Genomic DNA, 18,585 nt, shown 5'->3' with positions numbered 1-18,585 from the left:
ATTTAAAAAATTGAGATTTTATTGCTCAAAAGTATTTCTCTCAACTGAAGGAAAAATGGTTAAAGTTGATGGATTTAAATACTGTGTTTCATTCGTACAGAATATCCTTTAAATAAGATATTTTTGTAAAATTTAAACTCAGATAAACATTGACTTTAAGTGTGCACAAGACATTTTTGATTTATGATGGTTTTGATTTATTCAAGGTTAATCGTTTGAACAAAATTAGTTCGAAATATTTTTCTCGTAACTTTCTTCAAAGTCTTGATTTTGAAAATTATTTTTTCATAAACTATTTTATAAAACAGGTTTAATTAAAAATAGAATAAGAGAAAAGGTTTTTGGCCTTACAAAAAAGTATAAAACTTTAAAGTAAGTGTAATCGTTGATTTTAAATAATTTTTGTTTTTCAAAAGTAAGACATTTTTTAAAAAATTGCCCTGGTCCCCCAGAACCTGGAATCCCCTATACTATACGATTTTCTTCTTGTTTCGACCCAGTTTACATATTCCTTTGAAATCAGTCATATTGAATTAAAAAATTAAAATATAATATGTTATAAAAGTACGAAAATGAATGGTTACTTTTTTTTTGTAAAACCATTGCAGCACCTTTATATAAAAGAAATCTGCAAAATGAGCACATCAAATTTTTGGAAATTAAATGACCTTTAAAAACTGTCATAAGTATTTGTTCAATAAAAGTTGTAGAAAAAAAGTCAAAGCCGTTTAGAAGATATTCGTATCCAAACCAATGCTCACTGATTTCAATAGTTTTCTTATGACCCGTATGCATTGCGATTTGGATACGAATATCTTCTAAACGGTTAAAGCAATCAATTTGATGCCAAGGAATTTTTTGTAGAACGTTTAAGCCCCTACAAGAATATATCTTGCTAAATTGAAAATAATGAATTTTCAGTGAACTGGAAAATTTTTAAAAATATAAAATGTTTTTATAATTTTTTTTAACTTTGACCTCGCATATCTTAAGAATGGTTAGATTAATGAAAAAAGTTAACAAGACCTTTTTTGTGGAGCAATCAATTTCCAACAAAAATATGTCTTGCGCGTTTGATTTTCAATTTGTTGAAAAATTAAGAACAAAAAACGAATTTTTGAAGATTTTCTCCATTTTTGGACCTCAAATATTTATTAAACGGTTAGATAAAGGAAAAAAGTGTGTAAGGTCATTTTTGTAGAACGTTCAATTTCCTACAAGAATATGAAAAGAAATTTGCTAAAAAGTCAATTAATAAAAAAAATGATTTTTTTTAGTAGGTAGAAGCTTGATGTAAAAATGGAAAATTGCAAAGCGGAGGACCTTCCCATTAATATAAAGAGCTCATATTTTGGTGTGTATATTCTAGAGGGGTCTAGCAATCGAAGCTTGATGTAAAAATGGAAAATTGCAAAGCGGAGGACCTTCCCATTAATATAAAAAGCTCATATTTGGTGTGTATATTCTAGAGGGGTCTAGCAATCGATTTTTCGGAGTACCAAATCAAAAAAAAGAATTTCGATTTTTTGACCCACCCTAATATATATATGTATAATATTTGGGCTTCTGATAACTTTAAAATGTCTTAGATGTATATTACCCGATTTATCATCATAAGTTGAGGCTTCTAACTTAAATTTGAATTATTCTTTTGGTCTTTTTTTTTTGCTCCATTTTTAGAAAAGTTAAAGTTTTGTAAGTTTTGTAACTTTACATGTGACATTTTTGTTTTTATGAAACTGCCATATTATAAAGCTTATTTATATGATTTTATAAATAAAACCGAAATTTGTAGTAATAACTTGTTTAATAATTTTCATTTTTCATCACAAATTGTACAATTGACTTGACTTATGCATAATGTTTAATCTTTTGCTTTTGAAATGAAGAACAAATTTGAATTAGTAATAGTAGAGTAACTAAAGCAAATTATTAGGGAACCCGGCCGAACAGCTCTGATTTTGAAGATTTTTTTTTCAAACGTAGGTAATTAAAAATACTTTAAAGTCTATAGATTAAAAATTGCCGGTGTTGCCGTATTGTTTTTTAAAATTAAAATTAAATTTTTTTTTAACAAAACCATTTTTTTGCTTAAATTTCATAAGACAAATGATAGCAAAAGATTCTCTAGGTAATTTAAGGAAAATATATAAAAGGCAGTAAGGGACAATCTTCCATCGTTTAAGCGATAAATGCAATTTTCTAACATTCTGACCTCAAACACAAAAAAAATATTTTGAAAACAACGGCAACACCTACAATATTTTAAAATACATTTTTAAAAAGCCAGAAGCTCATTCTTATCTCTTAAATTTAAATCCACTAAATTTAATCAAGACTTTTTGAACAAATGGTCCTCAAACTCAGAATTTAAAAAAAAAAGTGTTATTAGAAAAATTTAAAATGACTTTTTTCCAAACTTTTTCTAATAACATATGAATTTATTTAAAAAAAATTTTTGGCCATAAATATTATCAGTTGAATTTCGAAGCAAAAAAGGTAAAATATATCACACTTTTGAAAAAAAATGAAAAATTACTTCAATTTCAATGGTTTTTTTTTTTATTAAAACTGAATTTTTGCATTGAAATAATTAATTTTCTCAAAGACTGTGGTAAATAGGAACTTTAAATTTTTGCTATTTAACTTTCAACAATAAGGGTTATTAAATGAATAAAAAATAATTTTATGTTTGGATGTTGAACTTTAAAAAAATAAAATGCACGACTGGGGTCGCACGTACTTGCTCTTGCAGCTCAAAGCACTTTTATGTTAGTCTACTTGTAGATTTTAAAAGCTGGATCTAAATTTAAAAAAAAAAATTGATATTGGGGAAGAGCCGACATTTAGGGCAAAATTATGTTGAATGAAAAAATTTTTTTTTGTTATTTGACTTTTTTGAGAAAAAATAAAAATGCAGTTTTATTGCCACTGCTTTAAATATTACGTATACAAAGTTTAATCAAAATCGTTAGAGCCGTTTTCGAGAAATTCGTAATATCGTATTTTTTTGTATGGGAGGTATACGTTCTAAACGAGATATAAAAAAACAAAAAAAAACCAACTTTCAGAATTCCATAAAAATCATCTATACCAAATTTGAAGAAAATCCATCCACCCGTTTAGGCTGTGGAAATGTGTACAGATGGACGCACAACCGCACAGACGCACAGACGCACAGACGCACAGACGCACAGACGCACAGACGTACAGACGCACGGACGGAATTGCGAGACCCACTTTTTTGGAATTCTCCATCATCGTAATGTTGGTTTTGATTAAAACCTCAATTTTTTTTTTCGACACGAAACCAATACTTGCCCTATATAGAGCAAGTAAAAAATAAGTTACATTTTTTTTCAAAACTTTTATTAAAAAAAGTTCTTCGAAAATGAAATACTTTTTAATTTTTTTCATAAACCGTAATACATATTGACATTTCCTTTTATAATTTGAAATCATAATAAATGCGGCCAAAAAAATTTGAAAATAATTGCATTTTATATTACGACCAAGTTTAAAAAACGACATGTTAAAATTTTTTCAATAATTTTTTTTTTCAAAAATCTGAGTTCAATTACCATTCTTTCAAAGGCCGTTTATTCAATTAACTTAATTTTAATTTTGCATATCGTGAAACCAGAAAAGTGTGTAACTCCAAATTTTCTGAAAATTAGATTTGAATGCCATCTGTTAGACAAATCTAATATCTACCGTTCCTTAAACTCAGAATCCCCTTAAAGTTCATAGTTTTTATTTTATAAGCAAATTAGAAAATGAAAACTCATACAAATGCCTTCAAAACGATTTTGTTTTTTTGCTCTCCTATAAAATTTGCTAAAATGGAGTTACACACTTTTCTGGTTTCACCGACGATATATGACTAAGCTTCTAGCTTTTAAAAAATGTATATTTGAATATTGTAGGTTTTGCCGTTGTGTTCAAATATTTTTTTTTGTGTTTGAAGTCAATTAATAAGAAAATTGCATCTATCGCTTGAACTATGGAAGATTGTCCCTCACTCCCATATATTTTTTTTCCTTGAATTTCCTAGAAAATCTTTTGGCATCAATTAATTTATGAAATTTAAGAAAAATTTTTGAAAAAAATTTGTTTTTGTTCACAAAAAACTTCAATTAAATTTAAAAAATCAAAACGGCAACACCGGCAATTTTTAATCTATAGACTTTAAAGTATTTTTAATTACCGACGTTTGAAAAAAAAGATCATCAAAATCTAAGCTGTTCGGCCGGGTTCCCTAATATTGCCAATTTTTGAGCTTTAGTTACTCCACTATAAAATTTTATTTGTTTTTGTTTTAATTTAACAAAAATGTACACTTAATTTCAATAGATTTTCGTTTTGTTAATTTAATTTTCATTTGAGGTTATAATTTTGGAAGTAATTTCGCTTGCGTCACTTTTTAAATTAGAACCCATTTAAAGACTCTACCTAGCATTTGGTATACAAAGTACTTCCTGATAACATTAACATTTGTCAACTGAAATTTATAAAAGCTTTTTCTTTAGTAAATAGGTATACCCATTAATAATAAATTGATGTATTATTTTACTAGACTAAAGACTCAAGGTTAAGGGTATGAACCTTAAGTTCTAAAAGCCGATTTTCATTTGCTGAACCTTAATTTCATTTAGATTTTCTTTTTGAATTGTATTAAAATTTCTTCGAAATAATTTATAGCTTCAAACAAGGATGAACAAAGTACCGAAGGTAAATTTTTATATAGGTATATGTATTTAAAATTCTACCAGCTTTAAAAGACTCATTTTATCTCCTAGTCAGCAACACTAATGAGCCCGGACGTTCTAATTAATCATAATTCCGCTAAATAATTGTGCAGTGGCGTCTCTCTAAACGAAAACGAAGAAAAAAAATTAAATCCACAGAAAAGAGAAAACGAGTGAGAGAAAGCGAAGGAAAAAATTATGTTTTTTTTAATCTCTCTTGAAGAGACATCTGGCGATGAATTAGCTTGAAATTAATTATAAAACGCAGTGAGGATTACTACACAGAAACACCAGTGCAGGATCAAATTTATATCTTAGAAGTTTTAACTCAGAGTTCTCCGTCTCTTTTTCTAATCATGCTTTTGTAAATTTAAATCTGAAAATTGGTAACCTACTTCCATAGACACCAACCTTTACCAGAGAATGTGATTTTTTGTGCATAAAAAGTTGGTCTTAAAAAAAAAATATAACAAACTATCGCATTTTAAAAACGCAAATAAGAATCGTTTTAAGGCAAAAATATAAAATTTATAAATTATTTATAAATCCTAATAAATGTATTTACTAATCCAGCCCTGAGAACACAGGACAGAGATATTAAGAAGAATAAAGGGTTGTAGTTTCCTGCTAAAATAAAATGTCTGGACTCTGGAGTTATATCAATCATTTATTCTCTCTCGCATCCGAATAGTTTACCCATTGTTATAATATTAGAAAATATAATTAAAATTATACTTACATCAACTTCCGTAGCGGTTTCAGAATCACCACTCTCACTGCCTTCGGGTAAATCGTGCAATTCTGCAGCAATGCAGGTGGGCTCATCGACAGAATTCCTAGAAGCGGACTTTTGTGATGGTATACTACGTCTGGACTTAACACTAATACCCGATTGAGAGCGTGGCAGTTGTGGGGATACACCGCCTCCATCGGAACTAGTATTTTCGGCGGCCTCAGCGAGAGATTTGCGTGATTTGTTTTGAGCATCATTTAAATGTCTAAAAGCGAAATGGGAGAGAATTAAATGAAAATCAGAAATCTGTTTAGGTATTTACTTATAGTAATCCAATGCATTGCGGACTGGAATTATAATCAGTTCTGTTAGCTCGGGCACCAAATCGCCGAGAGCTTCAAATAATGGCAGTAATACTAGACCGATGAATCGTACTTGAGAGCCTGGTTTGCTAACCTTATCAGGATCCATAAAAGGAGTCACAGGCAGTCCTTCTGATTTTTCTGCGGCACTTTGAGCGAAAAACTCCTGCAATAGGCGGTCCAACCAAGGTTCAGCTACGTCCATGGGACGAGCTTCATTCGAGATGTCTGCGACTTTGATCAGAATCATACAGAGCTATAGAATTTAAATACACGCCTAATGTAGTGCATATTGTAGTTCAAAATCTTTTGAGGCACTTACTAAGTTAACATGTGATCTATTCGAGTAATCAAATGTAGGTGTGACCTCCTTGAATTGGTCGAGAATCTCATTGTGGCGGGCCATGTCTGTCGCCAAAATACAACGAATAATTCCTTCACGGATGACACTGTAAGAAAAAAACGGAATGGAATAATTATAAAAATACCAATCAAACATGATGAATTTAAATCAGGGTTAAAAAAATTATTGCTCCACTTAAAAAATACAAAGTCAATGACAAAGTTTTATCAATCATAGCAGCTTTAAGTAGACAAATACAATATTGTGTTTCAGAAGTTGTTGCTCGTAAAAATGTATTATTAAGTAGGTCACTGTGGCGTATGTGGAGTATTTTGTTTCTATTGAAAAACTGAGCATGACCTTTTGGTACACCTGCTAGATTATACGATGTGATTCTATTAAATTAGTGGAAATTTATTTTATTCTTATTTTGTTTGTTTCACAGAGTTCAAAAATGAAATCCTTTTTTAGATTTGTCCTAGAGGGAGGTTGAATTTAAAAAACGAGCATTTTTTTGGACTATTGGCTTAATTTTTCTTAAACATTATCATCATATAATAAAACGGCAAACACTTATTTTGTGGTACAAAATACGCGGCCCACAAAAACCGAAGGGGCATAAATTATATACCGAACGATAGCAAATTTTATCTAGATGTGCAGAATGTATACTTTGTTTATTTTTTTTTACCGAAATAGATAAAAACAATAAATTAAAATTGAGGAAAAAAAACAAAAACAAATGTACTGAACCACGCCCTCTCCCTTTTCGAAGTTGAAACTTATAAAAGCAAAGACGAGAACCTTCGAAGAAATTCTCGAATTTCGAATAAAATTAAGTGTTGCATATTCTTAGTAGTAAATAAAGTGATTTATATAGTGTGCTTATTTGAGCATAAATAAAAGTTACAATTGGCACTCGAATTTTGAGTGCGGGGTCGGCTAGTCTTAATTATAAAGTTAAATCTGAACCACTCTTTATAACCTAACAAAAGTTTGTCCGAAATTGGTCTGAAATAAAAAAAAAACTTAATATTTTCTGAACTATCTATTATATTTTTTTTGTATTTGTAGGTATGTAGTAGGTATATGAAATATGTTTCTGACATGAAACCTATATTTTTGTCCTAGAAAACAAGTAACAATGATAATAAAATGTTTTGTATTTACATCTGTTATCTCAAAGAGAAAGTTATCCAAATAATTCATTTTTTGTGTGTACGGTAGATAAATAAAGGCAAGGATCATTTTATATATTTAATTAGTTTTTCATTTCACTCCAAATTGATGTTCTCTTATCAAAAGGAAGTCGAGTTACCTCCAGTATGTTCCTTTTTTATTATAAGAGTCCTTCTACTTCAAACAAAATCTCCAATCTTTTTCTAGTATAGGGACAAAATGAACTTAACAGAAGGATTGTTTAGTGTATTGGTATATACCTATACTTGCAAACTCGTTACTTATATATAACAAGGGCAACAGAGGACTTTATTCGACATTGTGGCCAAAACGAACTAGACTAACCTCTTCGAAGTTCCCTTCTCATCATCATCACCTAGGAACATGAAAGAAAAAAAAAATTTTCTCGTAAAAGATACAACAAAACCAGCAAAGAGGATGAAGAAAATGAATTACATCCTTCAAACCGTAATGTGAGTATATGGCAGGGAATGATAGCAGTTCTGTGTCATTGTGACGTGTGTGTTTATTCTCTCCTTTCCCAGGACAACATACACATAAATGCGGTTAAAACACAACCGCATCCAAATAAATTGTGCAATGTATCAAACACAAGCGAGTACGGAGAGGAAGAAGACTATGTGAAAAGTGAAAAACCAGCACAAAGTTCTAATGAAAACTTCTGCGCTTACTCTCGCGTCCTTTCAGTTTTCCGTCCCAAATGCATTCATCCTCTTCATCGTCCTTGTCATCGTCTCCGACGATAGAAAAGTATAACAAAAGACTTTTATGTATTTGTGTTCGCGCAAATAGTTTATGTTGGTTGGGAGAAAACTTTATACGCTAGCAAACGTGTTCAAGCAGAAAGAAAAAAACTATATCCCACGCCCACCAATGATGTAGGATCTTGGATTCTTAAGAGTTTGTAAACAAAAGTTGTAAAAGGACTTCACGAAGCTTATGCTAGAGTTCGATTATAAGTTTTACGAGAAATACCCTCGTTGCCATCATGCATGTTGGTGACACGTTAAGTTGAGCTGAATGTTTGTTTTAAAAATAAACTACTTGCACGAAAAACCATAAACTTTGAAAGGGAACAAACAAAAGTATAAAAGTAAAGCTTGACAAGGGATCGAAAATACACATTTCGCGTATTTGACACGGTAACGTATGTAAGAAATACTAGTTCGGTAGTGAGAAACATTTTTTTTATATTCACTTGCATTTAATTTTCAGGATGTTTCATCACACTTTAACTTCAGGGTTATATAATATACAGGGTGTCCCAAAAGTAATGGATCAAACGAAGTATGCTGATAGGGGATCTTAAGGGCTCTCAGAATTTGGTAACTTGCTCATCTTAAATCCTTACGGTTTTCGATTTAATGCAATTCTTGTGAAATTTCGAAAAATCCCTACTTTGCAACAGTATTTTGCTTCCTGCTGCCATTATTGATTTTTGTTTTTTACAATTCTTTTACTAAAACATTGACAAAAAATTAGGAACAATTAATTAATCAAAATATGTTTTATTCCATACACCATTTCGCTGCAAATTAACTAACAGTTTCAAGTTTTATAAAAAATCAATTTTTAACTTTTATTTGAAAGCAACACCGCAAACAAAATTTCTACGGTGTGAGAATGGTTTATTATTTTAAAAAGTTGCCCAGTTATTGTAGTTTTCAAAAATGTATAAAAGTTTCCAAAGTTGCAGTTAGATCTCAAAATATTACAATTTGAACTCAACAAAACAGAGTTTTTCAAAGCAAAAATACAAACAAAATAAAATGCACGACTGGGGTCGCATGAACTTGCTCTTAGAGTTAAAGTTGCTTAAATTTTTAAGACTTTTTATATAGAAATTTGAAAAAAAAAAAAAATAAAATTCGTTTTAAAAAAAAAATAAAATAAAATCTGAAATTAAATTGCCCTACAAAACAAGTATGCAGTTTTGATTGATATATTAACATGCATTTTTAGAAAAAAAATTTTCAAAATCGTTAAAGCCGTTTTTTAAAAAACTAATTTTTTATAAATAATTTTTTGGAAAAAAAGTTTAAAAATAAAATTGGTATGCCATTTTGTAGAAATCACTAATCAACATCTTAAAACAAAATTTCAAAAAAATTAAATGTCCCGTTTTCGAAAATTTGATTTTTCAAAAAAAAATTTTCAAAGTTTTTTTAAAAATCCAAAAATTATTTTTTTCAAAATTTTATTTTTGGCTTATATTTAAATTATATAAATGCTTCTTCACAAAAAGTTTCGTTGAAATCGAATAAGCAGTTTTGGAGATAATCGGATTTAAAAAAAAAAAACAGTTCTATGGCAGGTACCGTTAATAATGATTTTCAAGAAAAGGTTTTTTCATTAGAAGATAGACCTTAACTTTAAACTAACACTTGAATTTTTTAAACAAAATCGTTGGAGCCGTTTTCGAGATATTTCAATTTTACTAAAATCGGTATATGACAAGTACCGTTATTTTTGGTCCAAAAAAATTAATTCCAAAAACGCCTCTGGAGAGTCGCCAAATAACGCTGCAAACCAGGTTTGACATCAATCGGTCCATCCGTTTAGGCTGTAGCTCCTTATACAGACAGACAGACAGACTGACAGACTGACAGACTGACAGACTGACAGACTGACAGACTGACAGACTGACAGACTGACAGACTGACAGACTGACAGACTGACAGACTGACAGACTGACAGACTGACAGACAGACGGACTTCCGGGACCCACTTTTTTGGCATTGTCTACCATCGTAATGTCATGGAAAAATGTTATCTCAACTTTTTTTTTTGTACGAATACATGACTTGATATATAGTACCTATATCGCAAGTAAAAAGAGGCTTTTGTTCAAAGAAAAATAAACAAATAACAGCTCGAGAAAATGTGTTTATTTTTGGTTGTTTTTTGTTCTGAAAAAACCCTGTTTTGTTGAATTCAAATTGTAATATTTTGCGATCTAACTGCAACTTTGGAAACTTTTATACATTTTTGAAAACTACAATAACTGGGCAACTTTTTAAAATAATAAACCATTCTCACACCGTAGAAATTTTGTTTGAGGTGTTGCTCTCAAATAAAAGTTAAAAATTGATTTTTTATAAAACTTGAAACTGTTAGTTAATTTGCAGCGAAATGGCGTATGGAATAAAAACTATTTTGATTATTTAATTGTTCCTAATTATATGTCAATGTTTTAGTAAAAGAATTGTAAAAAACAAAAATCAATAATGGCAGCAGGAAGCAAAATACTGTTGCAAAGTAGGGATTTTTCGAAATTTCACAAGAATTGCATTAAATCGAAAACCGTAAGGATTTGGGATAAGCAAGTTACCAAATTCTGAGAGCCCTTAAGATCCCCTATCAGCATACTTCGTTTGATCTATTACTTTTGGGACACCCTGTATGTATACCTACTAACTTTTTGAAAGTCTTAAAAATTTAGAATGCAGATACTCAGAAAAAAGGTGGAAAGGGGTGGCAATGGTAAATTTATTTATTTAATGTGTTAAGGACTTACGTTTAACAACTTATAACATATCTTAAAACTAGTACATTTTAAATGTACATTACATTCTCGTATTAAAAAAGATTTGTTTGAATTTTATACTTTTAAAGTTATCATTAACAGAAGAGATCATAAAGTAGTATTTATTGAATACTGAAATCAACTGATTAAGAGGACTATATAATCCATAATTTACTCTACTGAAAGATGGACATAAAGGTATTTGTCTTCTTATGTTAGCTTGGCTAAAACTGAAATGTAAACGATCCAAAGTTGATGGCGATGTTATAGAACCGTTTATTATTTTAATGATGTAACAAAGCTGTAAGTATTCTCTATGCTTTGAGAGTAGAGGGAGATTTAGTAGCACAACTCTTTGATTGTAGGGAGGTAGTGAGATTTCGGGGGACCATGGTAGAAACCGGAGAGAAAAACGCATAAATCTTCTCTGAATACCTACTATTCTGTCAATATGTATTGAATAGTATGGTGACCATACAACACATCCATATTCGAGTATAGGCCGAACAAATGACACATATAATAGTTTTAAAACGTATGGATCATGAAAATGGTGCAGAGGATGTAGTGCTTGACTGCTAGCCTATAGAGGTGTGGGTTCGAGCCCTAACTCAGGCAGCATTCTTTTCTTTATCCCTCAGCTTGGAAGCCACCCGTGTGATTATAAGAGATAATAATCATCTTATTCTTAATTCACTGTACCAACAAAAAATTCTTTCCTATCTTTCTATTCCTTCTAACTAGTGCCGTGCAGTATGCATTTAAAAGACCTTAGGTCTTACAGGCATATAGTTAAAATAAAAAAAAAAGGGAGGACGCTTTTGATAAGATTACAGTTTTTATTTTTTAATTTCGTTTTTTGAGTCATTTTAAATAGTTTTCTTTTCAAAATAGGTATATGTATTTTTCTATAGGTACAGGGTTTTTTATTATTCAAAAATGATTTTCGTCGCATAATGTCATTATAAGCTAAGTTAACTTTCGACTCACTCAAAGTTAGTGAGTAGATTCAAAGTAACCTGATCCATCTTAATTCTTTTGAAAGAGTTTACTTTTTCATAATCCTAAATGGCAAAAAGAAAATAAATATAATTCATGCATTTTAGAGAATCAAAGGTTAAAAAATAAATAAATTTGTGACAAAGAGCAAATTCCTATATTAGGTACTATTAAATATCGACGATTCCTGTGATGTGGGCATGCAATTTAGTTTGCAATAAATGCATGGGATCTACAATTTTTTGCTTAATCCAAATGGAAAATGTGAGACGTACTTCTTTATGACAGTGATACTCTTTGAGTTCTTGTCTATTCTTCGTAGGAGGCAGCATCCCTGAAAATTATGACAGCCAGTCGTTATAAACGTTACGCCACGGTTTACTACAAACAATTAAATGACCAAGGAATATCGCTTGGTAATTAAATGAAGTGTTATTCATAGTTGGAACATGCGAGAAAAAATTATTTTTTTTGCAGAATATTGAAGGAATTAAAAATTCAATTGCATAGATTTATTTTACGCCTTTCTGTCCAAATCTAAATAATGCGTTTCGTCCTAACACACTTTTAATACGCAAATTTAATCCAATTGTAAAAAAGAAACGAACTATTTGGACAGAAGGTTGTGCAGTTTTACGAAATATCCAATTTTTTTTTTAAAGCAATGTGTATTGGCAGTTGTATTTTTTGATAAAACAAAAAAAATGAATGAATTCTCGGAAAAACTGAATCACTGAAAACATTGATTTCTTCTGAAACTCTTTGACCATTTCCTCTTCAGACAGTGGAAACCTTACAATAAATAATTCAAAATAATGACTCAAAAACTCTGTTTTTCCTAAATAAATGAAACTTTGAACTAAGTTCGTTAACAAAAGTAGATACTATGGCCAGTTTTGAAATTGTTGATCTAAGATTTTGTTCAAGAATCTGTCTGTATGCCAGTTTTTATAATTTGCTAAAGTTCTTTGACTTTGGTATTTTAAAACCAAACAGTAAAAAGTATACATTAAAAAAAAATACTGCAAACATCAGAATATAAAATAAAATAAAATTAAACTAAAAAAAATAAACAAAGGTACTGTGCAATTGATTTCCCAAGGTGTTACTTTTTAATTTTCTTTTTTAGAAATATTTCAGTAAAGTGATTTAGCTATAAGCTAAAATGACAGTGTTTTCTTTAACGTTTCTCTTCATTCAAACACTTGTTGCCTTAAATTTTTTTCAACTGCCAGACCTTCCAAGTGTATAAATGTATTCACAATTCGCTTTCGTCTGTCCAACCGTCAAATAGTCGTCCAACACAAATAAACGTCCAATTAGAAAACTTTAATGACACTCTGACTCTGAATCTCTTCCTTCTGCCAAGATTAAATTAAAATATTTCTGTAAAATGATAACCTTTTGGTCTGGGATGTAGTTGAAGGAAATGCACATGCACACACTCTTGCAAAAACGCAGACAACGACAGTGATGTCATTGAAGGAAAAAACTGAATTTTCAAAGGATAATTTTAATTTTGAACTCCCACTACGATGGAGACGGCCTTGGGGAAAATGTAGTCAGAATGGAATTGGAAAACAAGTTGAGGAAACTTACTTTTCTCATTCAAACTTGAAAGTTATCACCATCATCAATATCCATAAACTTATCATTCGGAAAAAAAGAAAGACAAACAAAAAAAAACAAATATCAAATCAAGTGTATCCTTAGGAAAAACTAGGCCGTTTGATTTGATCGTTTTAAACTAATTTTTCTGCTTGACTTTATAAAAAGAAAATTTGTTTTCTTGGTCAGTAGTAAAGTAAAACTTTCTTTTTCATAAGAGTTAGCATCTTACAAAGAGAAAAATCATCAAAATTACATTAGGGTGGTCATACAAAAAAAAACCATTGCTAGACACTTCTAGAATATACTCACCAAATATGAGCTCTTTATATAAATGGGAAAGTCCTCCGCTTCGCAAATTTCCATTTTTACACCAAGCTTCTCTTAAAAAAATCATTTTTTTTTAAATCGACTTTTTAGCAAATTTCTTTACATATTCTTGTAGAAAATTGAAGGCTCTACAAAAAAGCCTATGCTTTTTCATTTGTCCAACCGTTCAATAGATATTTGAGGTCTAAAAATCGAGAAAATCTTTAAAAATTCGTTTTTTGTCTTTAATTTTGTAACAAATTGAAAAATAAAAATAATCAAACGCGCAAGACATATTCCTGTAGGAAACAGATTGCTCCACAAAAAAGGTTTTGTTAATTTTTTTTATAAGTCTAACCGTTTGAAAGATATTCGAGATCAAAGTTAAAAAAAATTAAAAAAAAATATTTTTTACTTTTCAAAATTTTCTTATTCGCTGAAAATTCATTATTATCAAATTACCAAGATGTATTCTTATAGGGGCTTAAATGTTCTACAAAGAAGTCCTTGGCATCAAATTGATTGTATTAACCGTTTAGAAGATATTCGTATCCAAACCAATACCCAATAACTTCAATAGTTTTCTTTTGACTGCATTGCAAAGCATACGAGCGTTCAATTTCCTACAAGAATACATATGTAAAGAAATTTGCTTAAAACTCGATTTATAAAAAAATGATTTATTTTAGTAGAAGTTTGTTGTAGAAATGGAAAATTGCGAAGCCGAGGACCTTCCCATATAAAGAGCTCATATTTGGTGAGTATATTCTAGAAGTGTCTAGCAATCTAATTTTCGTAGTATAAAATTAAAAAAAAGGATTTTGATTTTTTTTGACCCACCTAATATACTTCGGTGTAGGTACTACTAGTTGATGAAATTTACTTGGAAGTGGCCCCAGAAATTATTATTTCGATATTTTTTCAGAATAAGTACAACACTTTCAAGCAATTTTTAACTTAAAAAAAATAATTATAATTTTTTTACTTTTTTCCAAAAAAAAAATACAATTTTTTAATATCGATCAGCACCCCCTTCTAAATAAGATTGGAGGCTGAAAATTCAACAGAATGATATCAATAGGATGTGGAACCAAACTAGGGGGTGGCCAAACGTTTATTTGAAAATTTTATTTTTCCCATACAAGCGCGAACCACCTTAATATACATACATATATTTTGAACCACATTAATATACACACATATGTATACAGGGTGTCCCAAAAGTAATGGATCAAACGAAGTATGCTGATAGGGGATCTTAAAGGCTCTCAGAATTTGGTAACTTCAAGTAACTAACTTGTTCATCCCAAATCCTTACGGTTTTCGATTTAATGCAATTCCTGTGAAATTTCGAAACATCCCTACTTTTCAACAGTATTTTGCTTCCTGCTGCCATTATTGATTTTTGTTTTTTTAATTCTTTACAAAAACATTCAATTTCTTACTTTTATTTGAGATCAACACCGCAAAAAAAATTTGTATGGTATGAGAATGGTTTATTATTTTAAAAAGTTGCCCTGTTATTGTAGTTTTCAAAAAAGTATAAATGTTTCCAAAGTTGCTGTTAGATCGCAAAATATTACAATTTGAGTTCAACAAAACAGGGTTTTTCAGAGCAAAAACACAAACAAAAATAGAGGCTTTTGTTCAAAGACAAATAAACAAATAACAGTTCGAAAAAATGTGTTTGTATTTGGTTGTTTTTTGCTCTGAAAAACCCTGCATCCATTCTTACTTGCGATAAAGGTTATATAGCTATAGGGCATTATAAGGCAAGTTTTGTAAAAAACAAAGTTTTGTAAGCCAAGAAATTATTTAAATTTTCCAATTTCTAAGAATAAAAGATGTGGTCAGTAAATATGCACACATAAAGATACATGTATAAATTTAAATATATCAAATAAAATAATCTCCATGAAGGTTGGTGTAGACAATTTCAATACATAATTGTTATTTGTTATTTTATGAACAGATTTATTTACTTTTGTCGTTTAATGACTTTGGATGTCCTGAAAAAGAAAATATTTCAATAAAATACTGAAGAAACTCATTATATAAAACATATTTCATTTTGAGGCTTAATATAGTCTTTAAATTTTGTCCCTAATTATATATTTATTTGAAAATGTTTTCCTATACAAAGAGACCATAAATAAACTCCAGTCTTTATTCTTGTATACCATAATGTTTCACTAACAATGATAAATAAAAGAGAAAGACAAATGTTGAATGAAAAGGATTAATTGTAAGCTTTTTATCATTAACATCATCCCAAAGAAACATTCTGGTTATATTTGAAGTAGGGACATTTTCTCTATACAATACCTATAGACCAGGGTCGATAATTTTTGAAACGAAAAAAAATCATAGTAGAATGAAACCCATTGGAAAAGGAGGTGAATATGATGAAAATTATTTTCATTTTTTGAGAATTCTAGGCACACTTATGTTACCACTTGAAAAGAATAAAATTTATTTTTACCAAGCTTTTATATAAAATATTATAAATTATAAGCAAGTACCTAGTCGTGCGTTTCATTTTTACTTGAATTAACTTCCAACTTAAAAAATTAAAAAATAATTTTCAGTTACGCATACACCCGAGTGCACCAAATCAGAAACAAACATTTCCAACATTGTTAGAGCATTTTACTCAACGATTTCTTAACCCTTAAATCTAACAAAAGTAATGGATCCATTTTACCTCCTTAGAACTATTATGTTTCTTTAATAAAAAGTTAAGAATTTCATACTTCTCAATGTTAACTAAAACCAGTAATAATCACGTCTTGTGTTTTGTTTGGGAAATTAAATTTCTTTTTTAGACTTTTACTTTTTTTGTTTTAGTTCAAGTTCCTCGCAACATGATGCAACAAAAGTTTACAGTGATAAACAAGCAACCATTTTGGTTACTCTTTCACAAGTCCTATATCATAAACAATAAAACAGGAAAAGTAACCTCTTAAGGGCCAAACAATGCAACAATAGAATTTTCCTAGAATAGGATGTTCCTACATTTTACAAACAAATATATCTCTTTCAGCAAAAAGTTTTTCATTTCAAATAAAATGCAAAAGGAAAACGAATTTTAAGGTTAAATTATGCAACATTTTTTGTTTGAGAAGCATAGAACGAGAGATTAATGGACCCTTCCACTTCCACCACTTGCTTGAAGAAATATGCATTCAACTTAGTTAATTAATTAAAACAAATTGTTCTACCGTTTGTGGTTAAGTCAAGAAAGAGTTTTTAGCATAAACTTAGAACCCATTAACTACTCACGTCTTTGAGATATTTTTTTTGTTTTAAAAATGAAACTAATTAAAACTAAATTAAAATAAAAATGCTTAAGCTCTATTAAGGCAAGCATTTCCCTAACTACAAAAAAGACTTTGAAAATTATATTAACTCTTCTTAAAAAGTGCTTTTTATAGACCTTGTCGAAGTATAAACTGCATTGTCTCATAGTTAAAATTCAAGTTTTTTTTTTGTCTAAGAGAAACACGTAAACAGAGTAAAGATTTCAATAGCTGATGACTTTCCTTCAGCAATTGAGTCAATGATTTAATCAATAAATTATCATAATGATTCGCAATTATCCTTAATAAATCATCATTCAATGAATACGAATTACGTGTGGAAAACATGATGCAGATAAAAATATACATATACATAATGTATGTACATATGTAGGTATGTACAGCATTGGTGATTCCTGGTTTTCAGCTTAGGGTTGGCTACAAACCCAAATTAAACCAAGTTTTAAAGTTCGGTTCTTTTACCAAAAAAAATCAACATTTAAATTGTTTATTTTTAATGTTAAAAATAATTAGGTATATCGCTAATTTGCTGTAACAATGATAAATATAAAAAAACATTATTTTAGATTTATCCATTTTGTTACACCATTCGATTACAGATAAAACTGTCTATTTTTCTGTAAAGGCACAAAAAAAACATTTATTTTTTTGCATAGGTATTATTAGGTACGTTGATATTTAAAAAACGAAGTCTAATACAATTTTCGATGTCGAATTCGAGTGACAGAAAGAAAGTTTCATTTCGTTGACTTGTGTTATCATTTAAATACAGAATAGTTATGAAAATCGAATTTTTGCACAGACAGAATTATGACCCAAACCCTACCCTCCCGACAAACAATTTTGGTTCTATAAAGTTTTACAGATGCAATTGTTGCTTCTGTAAAGCATTATAGAAGCAAAATTGTTAGTAGGGCTATGTACTTGTACAATGTACATTTTTTTATTAATTTTGTTACAATATTAACAATAACAAATATCAAATTCAATCAATCAAAAACAATAATAAATAAACCAATCCAATTAAAAAAAAAATTTAAAAAAAAATTGAACGAATACGCATACGCACATTATGTAATAAACTTTTCATTTATTCCTTGTGCCTTTTTTTCAATTTTACCGACCCACCAGCTACGACATAATCAAATTTGTGTGAGTATATAGTTTGTGGATGCTCTACGCTCGCTCCGTTGTGATATTTCATTTTTTTTTTTTCTTTTCTTTTACCTTGATTTTGTGTATCTTGGTTAACGATTTTTTCACGGCCAACCTTTGATATTTTTTTGTCGTAAGGTTCTTGAAGGTGAAAAGAGATAGCATATCTCCGAAAAAATAGAATTTGTATGGAATTTGTTGGCGGAAATTTTACCGCCAACCAGAGAAATACATATATTGTATGCCTGTTGAAAACTTGAAGAACATGTTGGTTTGGGACTA

The 18,585-nt window shown here is 29.6% G+C and overlaps 1 protein-coding gene across 10 annotated transcripts in view; it reads right to left on the bottom strand.

Annotated features, from left to right (window-relative positions):
- Window positions 1-18,585, bottom strand: part of LOC129917985 (high affinity cGMP-specific 3',5'-cyclic phosphodiesterase 9A) — a 278,734-nt gene that overhangs the window by 10,600 nt on the left and 249,549 nt on the right. For all 10 annotated transcript variants that reach the window (XR_008772908.1, XM_055998268.1, XM_055998266.1 and 7 more), the window contains 3 exons: window positions 6,166-6,292; window positions 5,804-6,099; window positions 5,488-5,746 (listed from right to left, as the gene is read on the bottom strand). Coding sequence is in view for 9 of the 10 variants with exons in the window: in XM_055998268.1 (XP_055854243.1) it covers window positions 5,488-5,746; window positions 5,804-6,099; window positions 6,166-6,292 (682 nt within the window). In the remaining variant the exon portion in view is untranslated. The remainder of the gene's footprint in view (window positions 1-5,487; window positions 5,747-5,803; window positions 6,100-6,165; window positions 6,293-18,585) is intronic.

Source organism: Episyrphus balteatus, chromosome 4 (genome assembly GCF_945859705.1).
Source record: "Episyrphus balteatus chromosome 4, idEpiBalt1.1, whole genome shotgun sequence".
Classification (NCBI taxonomy): Eukaryota; Metazoa; Arthropoda; class Insecta; order Diptera; family Syrphidae; genus Episyrphus; species Episyrphus balteatus.
This window is presented reverse-complemented; position numbering and strand designations above follow the sequence as displayed.